The 18,524-nt window shown below is 33.5% G+C and overlaps 1 protein-coding gene across 3 annotated transcripts; it reads right to left on the bottom strand.

The window, feature by feature from the left end:
• Positions 1–713: 713 nt before the first annotated feature.
• Positions 714–16,813, bottom strand: LOC123910211 (protein NAP1). 3 transcript variants are annotated; one of them, XM_045961296.1, is made up of 24 exons: positions 16,505–16,813; positions 15,513–15,950; positions 15,350–15,424; positions 13,611–13,691; positions 13,038–13,118; positions 12,826–12,908; positions 11,976–12,060; positions 10,434–10,559; positions 10,239–10,346; positions 9,227–9,271; positions 9,007–9,149; positions 8,423–8,555; positions 7,202–7,312; positions 6,977–7,055; positions 6,634–6,827; positions 6,094–6,239; positions 5,211–5,292; positions 4,955–5,065; positions 4,242–4,367; positions 4,039–4,178; positions 3,858–3,954; positions 2,252–3,243; positions 1,801–2,013; positions 714–1,569 (listed from the first exon to the last, which is right to left on the bottom strand). In XM_045961296.1, exons 2-24 carry the CDS (start codon positions 15,930–15,932, stop codon positions 1,092–1,094), a joined length of 4,149 nt encoding a protein of 1,382 aa, XP_045817252.1. In that variant the 5' UTR covers positions 15,933–15,950; positions 16,505–16,813; the 3' UTR covers positions 714–1,091. The 3 variants fall into 3 exon arrangements, with proteins under 3 accessions (XP_045817252.1, XP_045817251.1, XP_045817253.1); XM_045961295.1 differs by having other exon boundaries at positions 10,239–10,559; positions 16,505–16,667; XM_045961297.1 differs by lacking the exons at positions 15,350–15,424; positions 15,513–15,950; positions 16,505–16,813 and having other exon boundaries at positions 10,239–10,559; positions 13,038–13,128; positions 13,611–13,664.
• Positions 16,814–18,524: the final 1,711 nt, after the last annotated feature.

The raw sequence follows: 18,524 nt of genomic DNA on the forward strand, positions 1-18,524 counted from the left end.
TCCAGAAAATTTTTACAGTTTGAAGCATATAGCAATCCAACGCTGGGTTCATACTCAATTAGAACATGTTTTTGGTGATCATAAATACGGTTTTTTGTATATGAACTGGTTTTTATACATGAAAAAAATAATTTCTACAGTAGCAGCATTAGATGTAGATACGCTTGTAGTGTAAGATTTAAAAATTGTTAATGTTCTTTATGCTTATTTGACGTAGCACGTGTGTAAAGAAAGTTGTGAATCACTACTTCAGGCTTTGATCTAGCAACATAGACCCTCAAATTTATGAAAACAATAGGCTAATATCTTTACTCAATAAGTTAGAAACATCACATTGTGATTACCTTTTAAGGTGCCCTAAAAATAATGAATCTAACTAGTCTAACGTGTAATGATACTGTAATAATGAATCCCTATATATATATGTATGAAGGTTTATATTTTTTAAAAGAAAATGTTTTTATAAATAAATTTACAGAAAGAAAAAAAAAATTTTCTTTGTTTGATTGTAAAAATAAACGCTTAGACAATAAGCACTTAATTAAGTACTTATGCCCAAATATATATATCTCAAAAAAAGCTACTCTAACTTCGAGCAGCATATTTTGTTATAAAAAGAAAGGATCATATTTTCATTATTAAATTAAAATGTTTACACAGTTCTATATCCGTTTAGAAAGTAAAGGCTGAAAAAGAATGCATATTTAGAAATGTATAGTTTTATGTTTCATTTTTAATTTAAAAAAGTGATGTAAAAATAATATAGATTTAGCTATACGCAAATAACATTACAAATTGCACAATCCGAAGGATTATCGACCTAGAGACTTCCAGAATACAAGATGTCAAGATTGGGTAAATGAGCAAAAAAGCAAAAGACATGAAAACCTGGTTCTAACTAAAACTGCAGGGACTTCATATGGCATTTGATTTTAACTATCCAGGGACTACAAAAGGACGTTTCAGTGTGATATACATTTTGCCAAAATTTGTGGGAACCTGCTGGAAGATTTATGTTTGGTTATGGACAACTGATCACCAGCAAAAGGTGAATAATTTACCAGCTCATGTTGGATAATCCAAAAATCTTACTACTTGTATGCTAATGGACCAGATCTTGATACTGCAAATCTAGGGAGTGGACTGGGTCCAGTACTGCCAGAAGCCGAGCTTTCAACAGATTTAACCTTATTTCGGCTTGCACCATAATCCAATGGCCCAGAACGACGGGTGTTCCTTATGCTACTTATATCAGCATCATAAAGGTGCTCTTGGCTATGTGATGATGATCCTTTAAAGTATCCTGAATCATTGCCATAATATGGTGGAGTGGAGTCCCCACGAGGATGCCTCAAAGCAGGAGAAGCATGTGCTTGCAATATAGCAGGTGAATGTCGGGGTGATGCATTCATTATTGCCAATGGAGTTGATGGAGTATCTGCGTAGTATTGACTGTAGACTGAACGGAGAATGGCATAAGGAACATGAGTTTCCAATGAGCTTCGCGGAAGGTATGGTGAAATCTCACAAAGTTGGTCTAGGAAGATAAGCTGTGCTACAAGATGAGATCTGTACACAAATATAAAACATCTTAGAAAACTACAAATTGCATTTGTTTATTTTTACAAGAAAACTAGCAAATGAAAGACTAATGTTTCAGATAAATAAAACAGAGCACTGATGAGAGCTGCAGGTGCTTTCTGCCTCCAATAAATGGCAGTATCTTACCTTAATTAGTATGTGTATTATTCTTTCTCACAAATAAACAGATATGATTCAAGCAAAAACGTATATATGTACCTATGTGTTTCACTCCATGAATCCAGTATCATCTCTGCAGAGAGTTTCACAAATAACTGCAGCGTGGAGTTGATGCTTGCTTCAGCTGACATATGACTTGATAATTCAGGATCCATTCCCCCGTTGGCATGCCCATTGTTTAAAGAGTGTTGATGCTGATGTTCACGTTCCAATCTAACAAACTCACTTCCAGCAATCACTGCAGAAATACACCTGTCCAGTATTACATGGATAGAGTGAGACAAATGCTACCATATATTATTGCACAATGGAATCAAAATATTAATAAATAAATTATTTCCAAACCCCATATATTTACTAGATAGTGGTAAATCCAATGGCATGTGCCAAATTATAAGCATGCAAATACAAATTTCAAGTCATTGTAAAGTATTAAAGTCCATAATGTTCAAAGAATAAGTACTTTCAACCAAAACTTAAGTATACTGACCTTGCCAAGCAGTGGATATTGTTACTAAAACCCTCCGTGTCAACATTAAATGCCGTGGTGGACCAGATATTAGATGTCATGAATGTCGCAAATAAGTATGGTAACAAGCTCCATGAACCATCACTTGCCCCACCAACATCCTCTAAAATTGATCTTACCCAAATGGAATCGTGATCACTTACAACACCTGCAGTATTTGCCACTGTTCTCATTCTCTTTATCTCTTCCTTTTCTGGTACTCCGTCCGGCAGATGTTTAACCACCCCAGTTAGCAGTGAATGTATCAAGGGAGCGCCTTCTTCAAGTATGGCACCAGAAGCCTCAGATAGTAGCCGATCAAAAGCCAGGGCCAGCCCAGCCTGAATACAAAAGTCTATCACAGTTTCCAGATCAACTATTTGCTTCATAGAAGCTTCTCTTTCAATTCTATCACCAGCATGAAGACTGGAAGCAACTGCTTCTAGCACATCACGATTTGATCGCAATGAGGTGTCAATGCAATTTAAAAGTGCAGCAGTATGCTCTTTAAGCATTCTATCTAGCCTGTCTACTCCATAACCACCAAAAGTACGTACAAAAGCCTGCAGTTCACTTAGATCTGTGACTGATTCTGCAAAATATCCACCAACAGGCCTTGTGCTCCTGAAGCATTTATGAATTGGAACAAACAATATCCCAGCACCTGATACATCCTTGATTATGTTTTCGATATACCAATTGCATACAGATTCAGTGGCTGATCCTGTATGTTGGTCCGTTGGCTTCTCAAATAAATGCAGAGAAGAAACTGGCCCTGAAAAGGCTTCTGAAAGTAAAACTTCACGAATACCCTGAGTAATGTCCATGCTGATGTGCTGCTCTGCAAGATGCACAATGCTAACATGTCTCCGAATCAGTGATTCCAGAACAGAAGGCCGTTGAAGATCATTATCAGTTTTCAGAACACCAAGCAGCCTTCTTCTGAAATTGCCAAGAATGCATTCTCTCATGTACTGCACAAATAGCTTGAGGTGTTAAAATAATAATAGTAGGACCGATGTTTGGTTCAGAAACAGTACAATTTAATAATCGGACTGATGTTTGTTGTCGGATTTGAATCCTCTGTGAGGAATGGTCGTTAAGAGTGAAGTGCAGAATCAATTACAATGATAAAATCAATAACTTCAAATATGTAAAATAAAGTTTTGTCAAAAAAAAAATGTAAAATAAAGTGAAAATCATAATCACTTTGACCTTCACCCCACTTCAGAGTTCAGAGGATGTAACTCCAAATAGATTGTAATTATAATGTGATAAATACAAGCAAATTTTTATTTATTAATTTATTGCTACTTCACTGTTTATATGCAAGTTTAGCACATGCACTTGCAAGTCTGCAAGTGTGTGGATAATTATAACTTCATTTACATTATATCTTCAAAAAATGCCATAAATATCATCCTTTTCGTTAAAAGAAGGGACAGATGGGGACCAGTCCCTTTAATACTCGGCCTCCACTGGTAACTAGAACCAGAATATATAAGAATAAGATCAATATTGAGACCCATTACAATTCATTGCACTACAGAAAATAATTTGGTTTAAAAGACGAAGATGCATCCCTAACCTCTCTCAGAACAAAGACATGATTTAAAACACATATGGGCTCCATATCATTTAAAACTGAGCACAAATTGGTCAACCTCTGCATTGCAGCTTCTAACCTGTTGTCGGAAAAAGCAGAGACATTAACAAGCAATAATTATGTGATTACACATATCATTTAGCACAAGATGAGTATGGCATACATTTTGATAGAACTATTATTTTCAGGAAAGCTTTCATGTCCAGGTAATGGAAAGCCAGCAGTCCCTTTTGGAGATTTATATGAAGCAATAGACACTCTTGATGCATAATTAAGATATGAAGCCGCTTGCTCTGGAAGAAGCTGATGGAAACCTCAATGTTAGATTTCAGAATTGGAGCTAAAATGTTAACCAAAAGTATTTACCTGATTTTCTAGGGCACCAAATCCTCCTTCAGAGTCAAGAATATTTATTAATCCTTCTAATCCCCCCATAATGGATTCAATCAGAGATTCGACATAGAGAACAGCATCCCTGCCAAATTTTGTAACCTGCTTGGAAATTCAAAATACAGTGACCATCTATATTTTATATTTCCTGGATTTGCTATGACATCTAATGATCAATGAGGCAGCAGTGAGAGAGCTTATATGACATTTGAGTCAATATGAGGTTTCATTCTTCATCGAGGTAGTGCCATTCTTTATGCTTTTATGTGAAAGTTTGGATTGACGGTGATATCAAAACACACAATGACTATGTAACTTTAAATTGAACATTTCACACTTCACTCTCTCAATTGAAGAAAAAAAATTGGTTACAAAAATTGTATGAAGCCTCAAATGCAAATAATCCAAATTTAACATATACATATCTACTACCATGAACTCTGTTTTTTTCTAATATCATAATTCTTCCTTTTACTTGAATAAGAAAATATAAACAGATATAAACAAAAATGAAAGATTGCAAATATTTTGTAAATTAAGTTTTCAAGTAAGCTAAACAAAGCAACAAAGCACCACAACAAAAAGGAAGCAAAGTACAGCTCCATCATAACGTGCAATTGGTGGTTTAGAACTTTGGTCGCCACTTGACAATTCACAGTATAAAGCAATTGGGGTAGATTTGTTTTTACCTCTTCTGGAACAACAGGAGATGCACACTCTGGAAAACTACTAGCAATCCCAAGCCATGCACAGCAATGCTGAGGACGGCCTTCTGGACCAAACATAGTGTTTCTAAAGACCTATTACAGGAACATAATTTGGCTTTAAAATGAATATAAATGATAAACAGAATTCAGAATTTGAAACATAGGTCTAAAGTCATAACAGATAACCAACTATCATTCTAGAGAAATGGATTAGGTGAGGGTGGAACAGGGAACTCACAGCTGTGAGGTGCTGGTGGTAAAAGTACAGCTTCCTAAGACTACCATGCTTTGAAAGTAGGGATTCCAATTCATCTACACATCTGCATCAAAATCATGATACCATTATTATGTCCAAGTTTTTTACTTTAATAATATTGGGAAAAGAGAACAATATTGGCAGGAACCATTAACTCAACTGTCAAGCTTTGGTAAATATTGTTACACATATTGCACATGACTAATGCATAATACAAACTACAACCTCAAAACCCAACACTATATAAAGGCCCGCTAGTGGTAACATATACTAGAACAACAAAAAGACAAAGACCAATCTCTACAAATATCAGGCAAACAAACAGTCAAAAGAAACCGTAAAAGTCCTACACACAAGAAGGCTGGTAATTAACTCAATCAAATAAAAGGTAGAAAACAAGAAATCGCCAGAAAAAATAATTATCATTATTCTCCTAAGTTAATGTACAATCCTTGCAAAATTAAATTCATTTGCATAAAATGACAATATTGATAAGTTAGTTGTTTGTCTAGGAGGTCTGGAGATAAATCAGTAACATGGAAATAGATTGATTACGGGGAAGCCCCAGCAAATTGTGAATGCATCGTTTCAGGAATGCCGGTAATTGGTAAATAATTTTTCCTATGCTTGTTTGTCGAAACAGAAAGGGAGGGAGGGGGGGGGACTACCCAAAATAGATTAGAAAAAAGAAATCATGTTATTTCCTCCCGAAAACAAAAATTGCAGCCCAAAATAGATTGGACCATAGAAATCATGTTATTACCTCCACTAAAACCGCAGCCCCCTTTATAGACAAAAATTAAGTATTTGATTATTGAATTACTCGAGAGTATGAGAATAGCAAATCAAAATCAGGGATGAAAACCTGGACCAATTGTAAGCAGCATTCCCCTCTGATAATAAGCCTTCTTTGCCGGTGGAAACTGTAGCTTTTTCTAAGTGCCTAATGTTTATAGATGAACGTGAAGACGTGACCATCAGCAAAATTGATAGCCAATCCTTTCGAAAATCCTGATGATAAGATCAATAAGTGATGAGTGCACTCAAATGTTACATTGTTAACTATAAAACAATAAAGATAGCAAGATGGAGAAAAACTAAAAAGATTCTGACACTAAAAGAGCTATAATGAATAAACAATCTCTGCATGCATCAGAAGACTAGCACAACTTCAACACTTTACCCTTCTTTAATCTTTACCATACCAATTATTTATTAGCAAAATGTCAAGCACAAGTTATATTGAATAGCATTACTTCTATACAAAAGTGGCAACTTGGATATGATTATCAGCTCAATGCAAGAATATTTATCTCAAAGTTCATAATGAGTATTAATATGTTTGGAAGACATATTTTCCATGTTCAAGATCTTAGAAAAAAAGCCTCAATGATGACCTACATACCGACAGATCGCAAGTGATGGCAGATATATTTTCACTCTGTGGTTTTGGCAGGTGTTCCAGGTTGTGGACAATCTGCTGAAGAAGTCCTTTCAAGCTAGCATCTATATCAAGAGCCACCATTCCAGGGGTTCCCAGCAAAAACCGGATTCTTCCGGCACTGGATGAAAGATAAGACAATGAGTAACCCCGAATTGCTGCAATCAAATGAAACAGCTATTAGGATAGCAGTTTACAAGTTTGTTGGAGATGTCCTTTTAACATTCTTTGACGATAATTACAAATAGTAATATAACATCATATCCCTCATCAAGGGAGAGATTAGTATACATAAAGTTAGTCTAACCTGCAATGTATTTCCGGACCAAGCAACACAAATGGTCCATTCCGTCCAACAGAAATCCAATGGTTGGGTCATTTGGGTCCTGTAAACATGATCATAAATTTAAGTCAGCCGAACCACCTTATCAATGGCATACTAATAAATAGTTTTAGAAAACCCTAATTCGGTAATTTGATTACAGAAGAGCATCGGTTAGATCATAAAAAGCTAATAAAAATAAATGCTTACTATGTCCACTGGCACCACACGAGCAGTTTTAGACTTTGATGATGCAACCCCAACATGTTGGAAATACCAGATCACTTCACATTGTGCTAAAGCCAAGGCAGAAAACACCATCTGGAAAGATATATCCTCTCATAATCAAGTTGTTGAAAAGTTTAAGATATGTGAATGCATGTATGTGTATATAAAACAAAAATAACACAACAAACTCCAAAAGCTGCAGAAGTATAGTACTTGGTCCGCCTCCCAAGAAAGCCATAATTTGATATATTGAGACAATTGAAGACAAGTTTAAGAATATATATGAAGCATATTAGATTAGCATGTAAACATTATCTTTTAAGTAAAATCTACATATGCACTTTAACTAGCAAAAATGGAGTGTAACTAAACAGAACTGTTCACAAACTATTTGGGATCACAATTCTGTTCAGTTCGTTTCATTTATTAAATTAATGAGCATAATATTAGGCTTGTTTAGCTCTCAAACAACTTGGTTAAGCATAAAAGATTATTTTTGTTACATGGTATTCAATAAATATAAACATACTTCTTGAATAGATATGTGAGTTGTTTATATTTTATTTCAAACCAATAATTTATGATATACGTGTCAAACCAATAATTTATGATATTATCATTTACACATTTTTTTGTTTATTTAAGCTTCTTATTACAAGTAAATATTGGACTTCAACAAACAACCCACTAACAAAATATAAGAATGAAATGTGTGCTCTTCATGACAAGTAAATGATGGGCTTCATAATGGTATTTATAAAATAATAAGAATGTTAATTTTAGCTGAAGTTCACCTTAGGAACATCATAAAATAGAAACCGCATGTGCATTTTAACAAGAATATTTAAATTAAAAATTACAAAACTAAATAATTACATATAAAAGATTTGTTTGGGAAGAATAAATCACTTGGTTAATTAAGTTAATTAGAAGTTACTCATAAACCACCCTTGGAACAATATTCGCTAGTTGCTTGATCAGTTGTAGTAAGCTATAGAAAAAACGAGAGTTCCTTTTAGTAATTTTTCCATAGATTTCCAGTTTCTTACTTAATGAAACGAAACCACAGAAGAGACCTGATAACATGTCCTTTGTGTACAAGTGAACCTATAAAGTTTATACGTGAAAACATAACAAAAGTTTCAGCAACATTTGTCAGATACACCATGTTTTTGTGCTTAAAATATGCTAAAAGAAACAGACCTGAATGTTGGGGGCCAGTAGACTGGGCTGGTTAGTAAAAAACAGCACCATTCTCCCTATCTCTTGTTTCAGTAAAATTCTCCTTTCCCGATGTATGGCATCACAAGATAATATTGCTTGTTCATGCACTTCACTGAAAAATTACCACGGTCAATTGTAATAACTAATAATATCATACACATTTTTCAAAAAATCAAATGTATAAGGAAGATCAAAGGTCCATATTACAATTTTTGGCCTAACTAAACCCTAGAAGCTAACTCAAGAGGTAAGGATTCTCCAAACCTCATAAGGACTACTTTGGCTATATCTCTAGTCAATGATGGATCTCAGCAGTACCGGTGCAGCCTTTCTTAGCATAAAACAATTCAGTTTACATGTTATTATTTTGTTTTTGTTTCTTAGTGTAGAATGCATCACTGCTTTCAGAATCATTGCCAGACAACTTATGTTCCAGTCACAAATCCACTGAAAATACCAAACTGAATAATCATGGACAAGTTCCTAGATTTACTATCTTGACCTCACTTGTATCTGTAGTCCATAAAAAATATATTATATGTAAATAAGAATTCCCAATGTACCTTATCATTTTCTCCACCTGCTTTGCAACATTATATTCCATATCCGCCTCTTTTTGCTTTGTGCGTCCAGATTTTGCCATCTTCTTAGATTCTAATATTCGAGGTAGAACGTACAGCTGATACTCCTCATGCAACAGTATGTACTGTATTTTGATGATTATAAATTTGTCAACTACTGCAGATAAAAGACACTGCTCAAAACCAACAGGAAAACATTTACCTCATCTCTGAATAATGTGAGGACTAAATTCTCCTTCAATACAACCTGAAATTCCATGAGCAAACTTGACATAAATCATAATCCAAATTCCACAATTATACAGTAATAATCCACAAAACTATCAGGAAGTTTGAATCTTGGGATTATATTTTAATCCACAAAGTTTCTTTATAAAATCATTTCTTAATCATCACAATATTTGGATGACTAGTGGGAAAGAGTATCACGTTTATCTGAAATAAAACAACATTGGCAAATTCTCACGCTCCAGCTAAGCTACTAGAAAGAAGTATAGCACGCCTCAAGAACAAAAATTTATACTACTATTTGCTTTATTTCACAATTGATAGTGTACATCCACCTCCATACCCCTGATTGGCTTACCCAAATTATTTTAACACCAAGAAATATTACATTTATAATCCCAAATAAAGCCAAGCTCAGCTATTCTATAGCATTCTAATAAAACAACCTCCTCTCAGAAACATTAAGCTCAACTTAACTCTTTTGAAGAATTAGATTAACATTTTAATGAATTTTTAATTGGAGCACAGGACATGCTTCTTCCTCAAAAGATATATCATCTCTTGCAGATTTCTAACGCCATATTCTCCTTCTCATTTTCTTTTTATGGTTCATTTATTTTGTTTCTTTGTCTTGCATATATTATATTGACGCACACCTCAAGACAAGAAAGAACAGCAATCTGCTCTGATGTATTCACGCTTCAAATCATCAGTACATGTATAAGAAATAGAAACAGAAACACAGATGAATCCCTCTCCCGTATCTTTACTAGCTACTAATATTAGCATTCATGCTTGGAGATATTTACAGTTTATACTTTTCAGAGAACATGCTACCAAACATTGTAGCCAATAATGGCTGTACTACAGTTTTTGCCTCAGCAAACAGAAACAATTTTAATAAATTGCATACAAGGAAAGGAAAAATCAAATATAAGTTTGTTATATGGATAAATGATTTTAAGTTATACAAGCATGGATCATACCAAAGCAATATCAATGCTAGTGACACGACGCAGCTCATCAGGGCAGACAAGATACCCAAATAACACCCATTCTCGATATGCAGTTACATTTGCAAGATCTTGTGCTCTCTGCAGCATTGAGTGGAAAAAGTAATTCAGAATCTTTTTATTCATGAAGTTAATATCAATATGGGTTAAAAACAACATTAACATTACCAGCGGATGAGCAGAATTTGTAAGTATGTCTGGATACCGAGGATGATATGGACTTAAAAATCCTTCATTTCTAAGTTTCTTTGTGTCTGTCGATAGAAATATAATAGGGCCTACAGCCTCCAATACCTGAGAAAAGAATATCAAAACCTTTAATAACAGTACATTTATTTGCCAAATACATCCATTCACCCATAAACAAAATTAACTAAGAAATCCATTCATTACATGAGATCTAATATAAAAACCACTATGCCTCTTCATCTAACAGCTTAAGCTTTTTGCATGATTGGTTTGTGAAGTGGTATCTGAGGCTTTATGACCAAGTGGTCTAATAAGGAATCTTTTCTGCCCCGTTCTTCTAATAAAAAGTTGATTTCAGCATAAGATAGATGGTCCCGTGCAATATTCACTTCTTAAGCCTAAAGGGCTCTTGTGTGAAGGGTTGTGTTAGAGATAATATGAAAACAATTCATCCATCTTCACCCAACAGCTTAAGCTTATGGGATAGTTGATTCATAGGGATTACATAAACGAATAACAAGTGTAACATAAAAAGCAGAGATAAGAACATAAGACATTCAATCTTTTTTGTTGCATTACAGGACCTTTGTTGTTCATTTGAAAAGATTATGAATTACAGGTTGTGTCGAGTCATCATGTATGAAAATCATAATAGATCTACAAATAGAAGTATTAATTTTTAGAAAGTGTGTTGAGGTTTTAACATTTGACAACTAAAAAGTAAAAACAACACAACATCTTATCTAGGTCTAGGTTTTGACTTAAAACCACAAAGATGGACGCCCGACCAACAAAGTGACTTCTTTTCAGATGCTTAGATGAATATCGATTCATATAATGTTAAATGTTAAAGACTGGTTCTTACAAAAGTTTCGGCTGTTACGTCTCGTCACACAAGAGCCCAAACATCCAACACGGATAATGCATGGACCCGCTTTATCTTGTTTTCAAAATTAATTTAATTTATTAAAATTATAAAGAGGGAAAGGGGAAGCGGCCACTTAGTCATAAAGGCTTTGATACCATGTCAATGACCAAGTATCCAAAAGCTTATGTCGTTGGTTAGAGGCACATTGATGATTTTATATGTATGTCTGAGACTGAGAGTTCCTAGTTGACTATTTGTAAGAAACGAGGATTTCTCCATACATGGTCCTACTCCAACCAATTACACAATCCATGACAAACAACACAAACACTCAATTCTGTTCCAAAGCGAATGAAGTGATATAACTTGATTATTCAACATTTAGTATTTTCCTCAAGCAAAGACATGAAAGTACCACAAACTTGGTCATCTCCATAAAATGTTTTCCCTTTCACATGCTTACACAAGATTTAACATCAACTAGTGTAACTCAAAGAGTAGACAGGAAGTGAATATAAGTTGAATTTGATCACGACAAGACAGAATTCTGAGAGAAAAAAAAGTTATAAGACTAGAAAATCTATTCATTGTCTATATCATATGACCTTTGCAATTATTTATATCATACTGATACATAAAAGAACAAGACTAACCTCTCCAATACGAGGGCTCACAAAATTTAGGTCTTCCTGTAAGCCTTTTAGTGGTGGATCATAAGAGTCGATGAACTGAACCAAGCTGTAAAGTAGAGAAAGAAACATACAAGGATTGAAAACATTAATGTTTGTTTTCTACCAAAATATCTAACTGGTAAGGGGGGAAATTATCACAAAAGAATCTCACATTAACGCTAGCATAAAATCCATTTTTCATCATCATTATCATTTTCATCCCTCGGCAATTAATTTTGTCAATTTTAATGTTTGAACTTCAACTCCTCAACGCTCTCATCCCTCCAGGCTCCATTCATTTTATCATAACTCTGTTCACGGAAATTGTTTACTTGACTAGTATGTAAACTTTTTATTATATAATGATGTGACTATAGAAGATAAGAGTTGTATGGTAGGCTGGGCTTCAGAATATATGATTAAACTAATATAAACAGAACTAATATTTTCTAAATTGTCATATACTCCCCCTGGTTTTAAATTGCTTCCAAACAAAGAAAGATTTTATCATAACCCTTCCTCTCTTCCCCGCCCACCAAAACAATCGCTAAGAGTAAATTAGAATCTCCATCTGTCTATCGCCGATCCCTCTCCAGGAACATAAGTCCATGTATGCATAATTGCACAAGCAAAATGCCCCTCAGCATTGTTTATGGCAGTTTGATGTGCCCGTGTTAATAATATTTTTTGGATGAAAAGAAAACGAATTATTTTTTCTTTAAAAAACTAGATAATACAACATGTTATGTCTGTGAACGTATAAAAGCATACCTATGGGCTATTGTTTACCAGAAACTGGAAGAATTTAAGAAAAGTTATCAGAACATCTTACCGATGATAAAAATCACAATCCCGCTCATTTCTTGACATTGCATGTAGAAGGTTATAGGTCTGTAGCAACATCTTTCTCGGCATCTGCTATGAATAAATTGGTTTCCAAATTACTACTAATTTATATTTGACCCAAAAAATTATTTCAAAGAGGTTTTTTTTTTCTTCATAAAATGAACAAATTTAAGGAAATAAAAGAGGAAGTTAGCTTGCCTTCTCAGAGAAAAGATTAACCCGTACAAATGAGCAGAAGAGATCCATAAATGCATGTAGTATAAGTGAATTCTGATGGGGCTGCAAAACACTGTGCCTAGTTATTTGACATATGCAAAAGAAATAAAGTAATTATTTATTAGTTTATTAAAATGTGAGGACATCCATTAGAGCTATTTCACTAAAGTAAACAACTCCAGATGAATGGGTTAAAAGAGGAGGAGAGAATTCACAACGCCCCATTTCTACTTCAATATTTGTTATATAGCACAGTAACCCGTGTGTACATGGGTCAGTCCATTTTCAATAATAAAAGAGATGACACCTTTGTTGTTCAGAAACATTCATAAAATTTAAATCATTATTCAAGAAAATTTTGATGTTACTCCCACTTCTCTGTTGTATTAGTGCAGATGTTTGTAAATGATGAAAGCCGCTGAACTTTTGGCTTGAGTGGAGAAAGAGAAATGGGTGCATATCATATAGTGGTATGTATATGAACGAACCAGTTTTACAGATTTTGTAACATCAAAGCAATTCACATCATAGGAGAGCAACAATATTGAGACTCACCAACAAGGTAATTACTGTACTACTTAGATCCAATATAAGTCGCAGTGCTTGTTCACGAAAAACCATCAAGTCAAGAAGTAGCTGTTACACAAAAGAATCATTATCATGTGAGTTCAGGCAAACATGCAGTTGAATTAAACATCTAAAAGATATGTCTTAGAATCTGGGTTGGGCCTAACTCAACATTACCGTTAGATAATAGGTTATTGGGCTTATGTCTTTGGGACTTTTATATTTATAAGTTAGTAGTTGAGTCCTTTTAGGGTTTTACTATATATTCTTCTTGTAACCCTTATTTTCATATGTTAAGGTATTCTATTGAAACCCTAGCCTCCATTGTTGTTCCTCTTCATTCTTTCCCTATTTTGTCATCCCTATTGTTAAGAATTACAAAGCAAGTTGTAAGGTGAGGACTGCCTCCACTTATAAACATATTGTAATTGAGATTAACCAAAGAAAATAGAAGGAAAAACATACAGACTGGTTTTTATGAAAGTTGAATTTTAATGATGACATGAGCGTCAAAAGAATGGCAAATGATAGAATATAAACAACCAAAGAATGATCAAATAAAACATCAATCCATGAATTACTAAATTATTTTGGTACATAAAGCACGGAGTTACAAATCCTTGCTTGCGGTACAAGAAATATCAACAGTTAGAATTAGGGTATTTTGTGCTAAAAAAGTATTATTTATATTTTATTATTACGGTATCATTGTTATAGAGTGAGCTTGTGCCAATTGTACTAAACTTGTACCTTAGCCTAGAGTATCGGTATAAATAGGGGGATAAGTTCAGTGTTTGTAATACAGCTATTCAAACTTCCTTTTGGATTAAAATTACTATTAGAGAGGTAATGGATACGTACAAGATTAGAACTACTGCACAATCTTCAAATAAAGAACAGGTAGGTATAGTTGTTACTTGTTAGCACTTGGAAGTACTGTTTTGTCTTTTTTATCTTATATATAAAGCAACTTTCAGAAAGGGGGAAATTATTAGGATAAGCGGTGATGGGTTTTTATCTTTATCCAAGGGTAATCTACATAAAGGAGTTGCTTAACAGTGTGTTGTAGAAGTATCAGTTTTAAATCTAAACTACATGTTTTAGTCTTTTAGACTTTAGTGCAAGCTTCCAACTTCTCTTACACTCTTTCCAACCTTCCTTCCTATGAACAAAGAAATAAAACTAGAATTTCAAATTTTCAGATTTCTATCTACTCATGCAGTAAATTGAGTAAAGAAAGATATTGACATGTAGAGTTTGGGCATATTGATAACTCATACTAATCAAGTCGGTCAAGTAAAATGACATGTCAGGAATGAACTTAACGACAAGCTTCAATAATTGATTAAATGCACATGAATGGTTTTATACCCAAATTCCAAAATGCATTTTCTGAAGTGTAGACACTTGACTACGCTATGGGCTTGAAGTGTAGACACTGCAGAGGCCCACCTAACTTCTTTGTGAAGTTTAACTTTTATTAAGAAGAATATGTGAATCCTCAAAAAAAATGTGTGCAATAAGGTTTGAACTCTATACTGCATGGTCATACAGCCTTTAACCAACAGAAACCGTAAGTTGTTGGGTGAAAACACGTGAATGATTTTATATCTAACACGAGGGCATGCAGCCAAAATGAGAAAATTGAAAAGCTTCAATTAGTTGCTTGAAGTTTATGATTGGGGGGAACATATGGAAAATCCGTAAAAATAAGTTTAAAAAAGCACCTGCACCCATGGTTCCAAGCTCTGTAAATGAAGTTCCGCGTGATCTTGCATCGAGTCCCAAGCAATCTTATCTATCTGCATCCATATTTTTCCCAAATAATGAAAATCACAAACGCCGTAACTAACATTCAAAATGAAAAGCACATCAGACATGACTTCTTACACGTTCTAGTTGCAACTTGCTGAAGTGTTCTGGAAATTTCTTGGATAACAAAACACAGATTCTAGGATGGTTAGGGAATACACCAGCTTTCCAAAACCCATCCGAAAATACATGATTGATGGGGTCCGGATAATCCAAAAGCTGATTTAACCTATACATCTTAGCCATAAGACCTTCCGCAACATCAGTGAGCTGCACAACCCACTGCATGTTAAGACCCTTTTGGGGTTGGGACGGTGTAGTACCCTGAGACTGGCCATCATGAGTGAAATTCCTGGAGCTGGTAGAAGACAGTGGAGAAGCCGTATCTGTTCCAAGGTAATCAGCCCATCTAGACGGACCATCCCACTCCCTTGATCTTGCAGCAGTAGGCGACAACGAAGAATCCTGATTTGATAATCTTTGCCTTGACTTCGCCATGAACTAATAATAAACCGTCTGCGCATCAAGAGTAATCAATCACCAACACCAATTTAGCTAGCTAGCCCCTCACCTTCTCTCACATTACAGTACACAAATCCAATTTTATTACCAAAAATCTAAAATTTTGAAACCTAAAATCCTAAGCCTCTCAGAAATAGTATCTATGAATTAAAATTTAGTAATTTACAAACCTAAAATTCAAAAATAAAAATATAATGGTGTGTTCCTAATAATTATACAAAACAAAATGAAGAATGAAGTTAGAATGAATGAACATGAGTATAATTTATGAGCAAAGAAGATGAATTATTGAGTTGTAAGCATGAATTATGTAATTTATAAGCAAAGCAAGTTACTAAAAAAGAAAGAAGTAAAACCTAATTCCATTTCTAGCTAGTTGTTAAAGCGGTGAGAAGTTGAGTATGAGAATTACCAGAAACAGAAATTAAGTAAACATACAAATTAAGTTAAGAAAAAGCAAAAGCATTTCATTACAGAGAATCAGAATCTGAAATTCAAACTAAAAATTCAAAGAGAGAGAGAGAGAGAGAGAGAGAGAGAGATATTACAGTGAGAGTGGAGAGAGAGAGAGAGAGAGAGATAGATCTGGTTGGGAAAGAGGAATGTGAATGAATTAGAATGTGAAATGAAAGTGTTGGAAGAAGCTGCAATTTTTCAGCGAAGATATCATAATCATATTATTGTTACTGTTTCTTCTTTTGTGTTTGTAATCAATAATCATTCATAAAAGATACAGATTAATTAATATAGTTAATTAAAGTTTAATTACCAAATACAGATATAGATTAGCCGTTTTTATTTTTAAATTAGTTGTCACGCCTATTTCTTCGATTTTACTTCTACACGACGTGCGTCTCTTTTTCTACTACGTATGAGTCATGTCATATATGCTTTTTTAATATGAAAAAAATACACATATCTATGTTTTTCTAAAATATAATTATAATATCACGATCAAGAGTGGAACTAGATCGACTGTCCCAACATATATGAGAAGAATAATAAAATCAAATCAAATATTTGAAAATATATATATATATATATATATATATATATATTTTTTCAAATAGCCTAGTGGCCCGACTCACACATTTAAATGTGGAGCAATGTAGAATTTTGATGTTCGAATCTTGATCACTTTAATAATGTTTCTGATAGCTACAAGACGTGAATATATATTAAATGGTAGTAATAATTTTATTTTTTTAAAAAAATAGTAGTTAAATGACAACTAAAATAAGGATATTGAAAAACATATATATAGGACTCCAGTGTTGGAGTCTTTGACTGGAACACATTAAGTAGAGTTATATATATATTTTATTTTTTTTTGTTACATAGAATAGAAGTAGAGTTTGTGTAAAAAAAAATACAAAAAGAGTTTAGTTGATAATTACAAGTAATAAATTGATCTAAACGGTAATAATGTTAGTCTCAAGGATTCTTAAGAATGAAAATTTGAATTAATTTGAAAAAATATAAATTTTTAATATTTATTTGTTTTTGGGAATTTGTTACTAATAAGTGAAATATTTGTTGTCTGTTTTTAGAGTTTTTTTTTTTTTTTTGGATTGATGTTTTTAGAGTTATTACCTTTGGTTTTTTTTCTTTTTAGTTTTCGCTTTCATAGTGATAGGGTTGAGCATCAGTCGATTTTGGTCAGGTTTAAGTCGAAAATCAGCAAATCGTTAAAAATTTCAACCATTTAATTTGGACTCAATTTTGACCATCTATATCTTTGATTTATTTGGGTGTTGGGTCATGCGGATGATGGGTATAGTGGACCGGTTGTTATTTGGTAAGTCTAATAAGCTAACTTATAAACTTGTTTGATACAAATGGATGTGTTTGGTAACAAAATTATCGAATTAGCTTATAGTGTTTTTTGAGATGTTATTTTAAGTAGCGTGAGAGCTTATAGCTTTAAGCTTTTTACATTTTATCGCATTTTTGCCCTTATTATTTTCATTTATTATTTCTTTATTTTAAAAAATATATATAATAATTATCCTCTAATCATATACTTTTATGTTATTTTGTACTTACAACAGCTAAATTTGTCAAACACTTTAATTTCATTCTACTAATTTTTCAACTATAAGCTATTAGCTATCTTTTCAGCTATCAACTAGCTTATAACTTTATTTTACCAAACAGAGCCTTTGATTCAAATTTGTGATTCAACGACAATAATAGATCAAATAGATGAGAAGTAAAAATAAAAAATAAATCTAGAATATTAGAGTATCTTTCACATCTCCTTTATCAACACATTACAAGTTTAAGTTTGTAAAATATAACATTTCTCTCCTCTATCAAAGATGAATAAAAGCAAAAAAATAAAGAGTATAAGAGATTAAGAGAGAGAAGAGGTGCTTGAAACCTAAGAAACAAAATTTAATTTGCTTCTTTGTGATTGTTTGGTCTATTTTGATAACGAAGAGATAGATTTTTAGAGACTCGTACCCATCTGTATACAAATCATTCATAACCGATTTTTCAAAATTGTTGCCCGAGAATCGACCCGCATCTAACTAAATGCTTCCATATGTTGACGGTTATGCCAGT

Source organism: Trifolium pratense, linkage group LG2, assembly GCF_020283565.1.
Source record: "Trifolium pratense cultivar HEN17-A07 linkage group LG2, ARS_RC_1.1, whole genome shotgun sequence".
Lineage (NCBI taxonomy): Eukaryota > Viridiplantae > Streptophyta > Magnoliopsida > Fabales > Fabaceae > Trifolium > Trifolium pratense.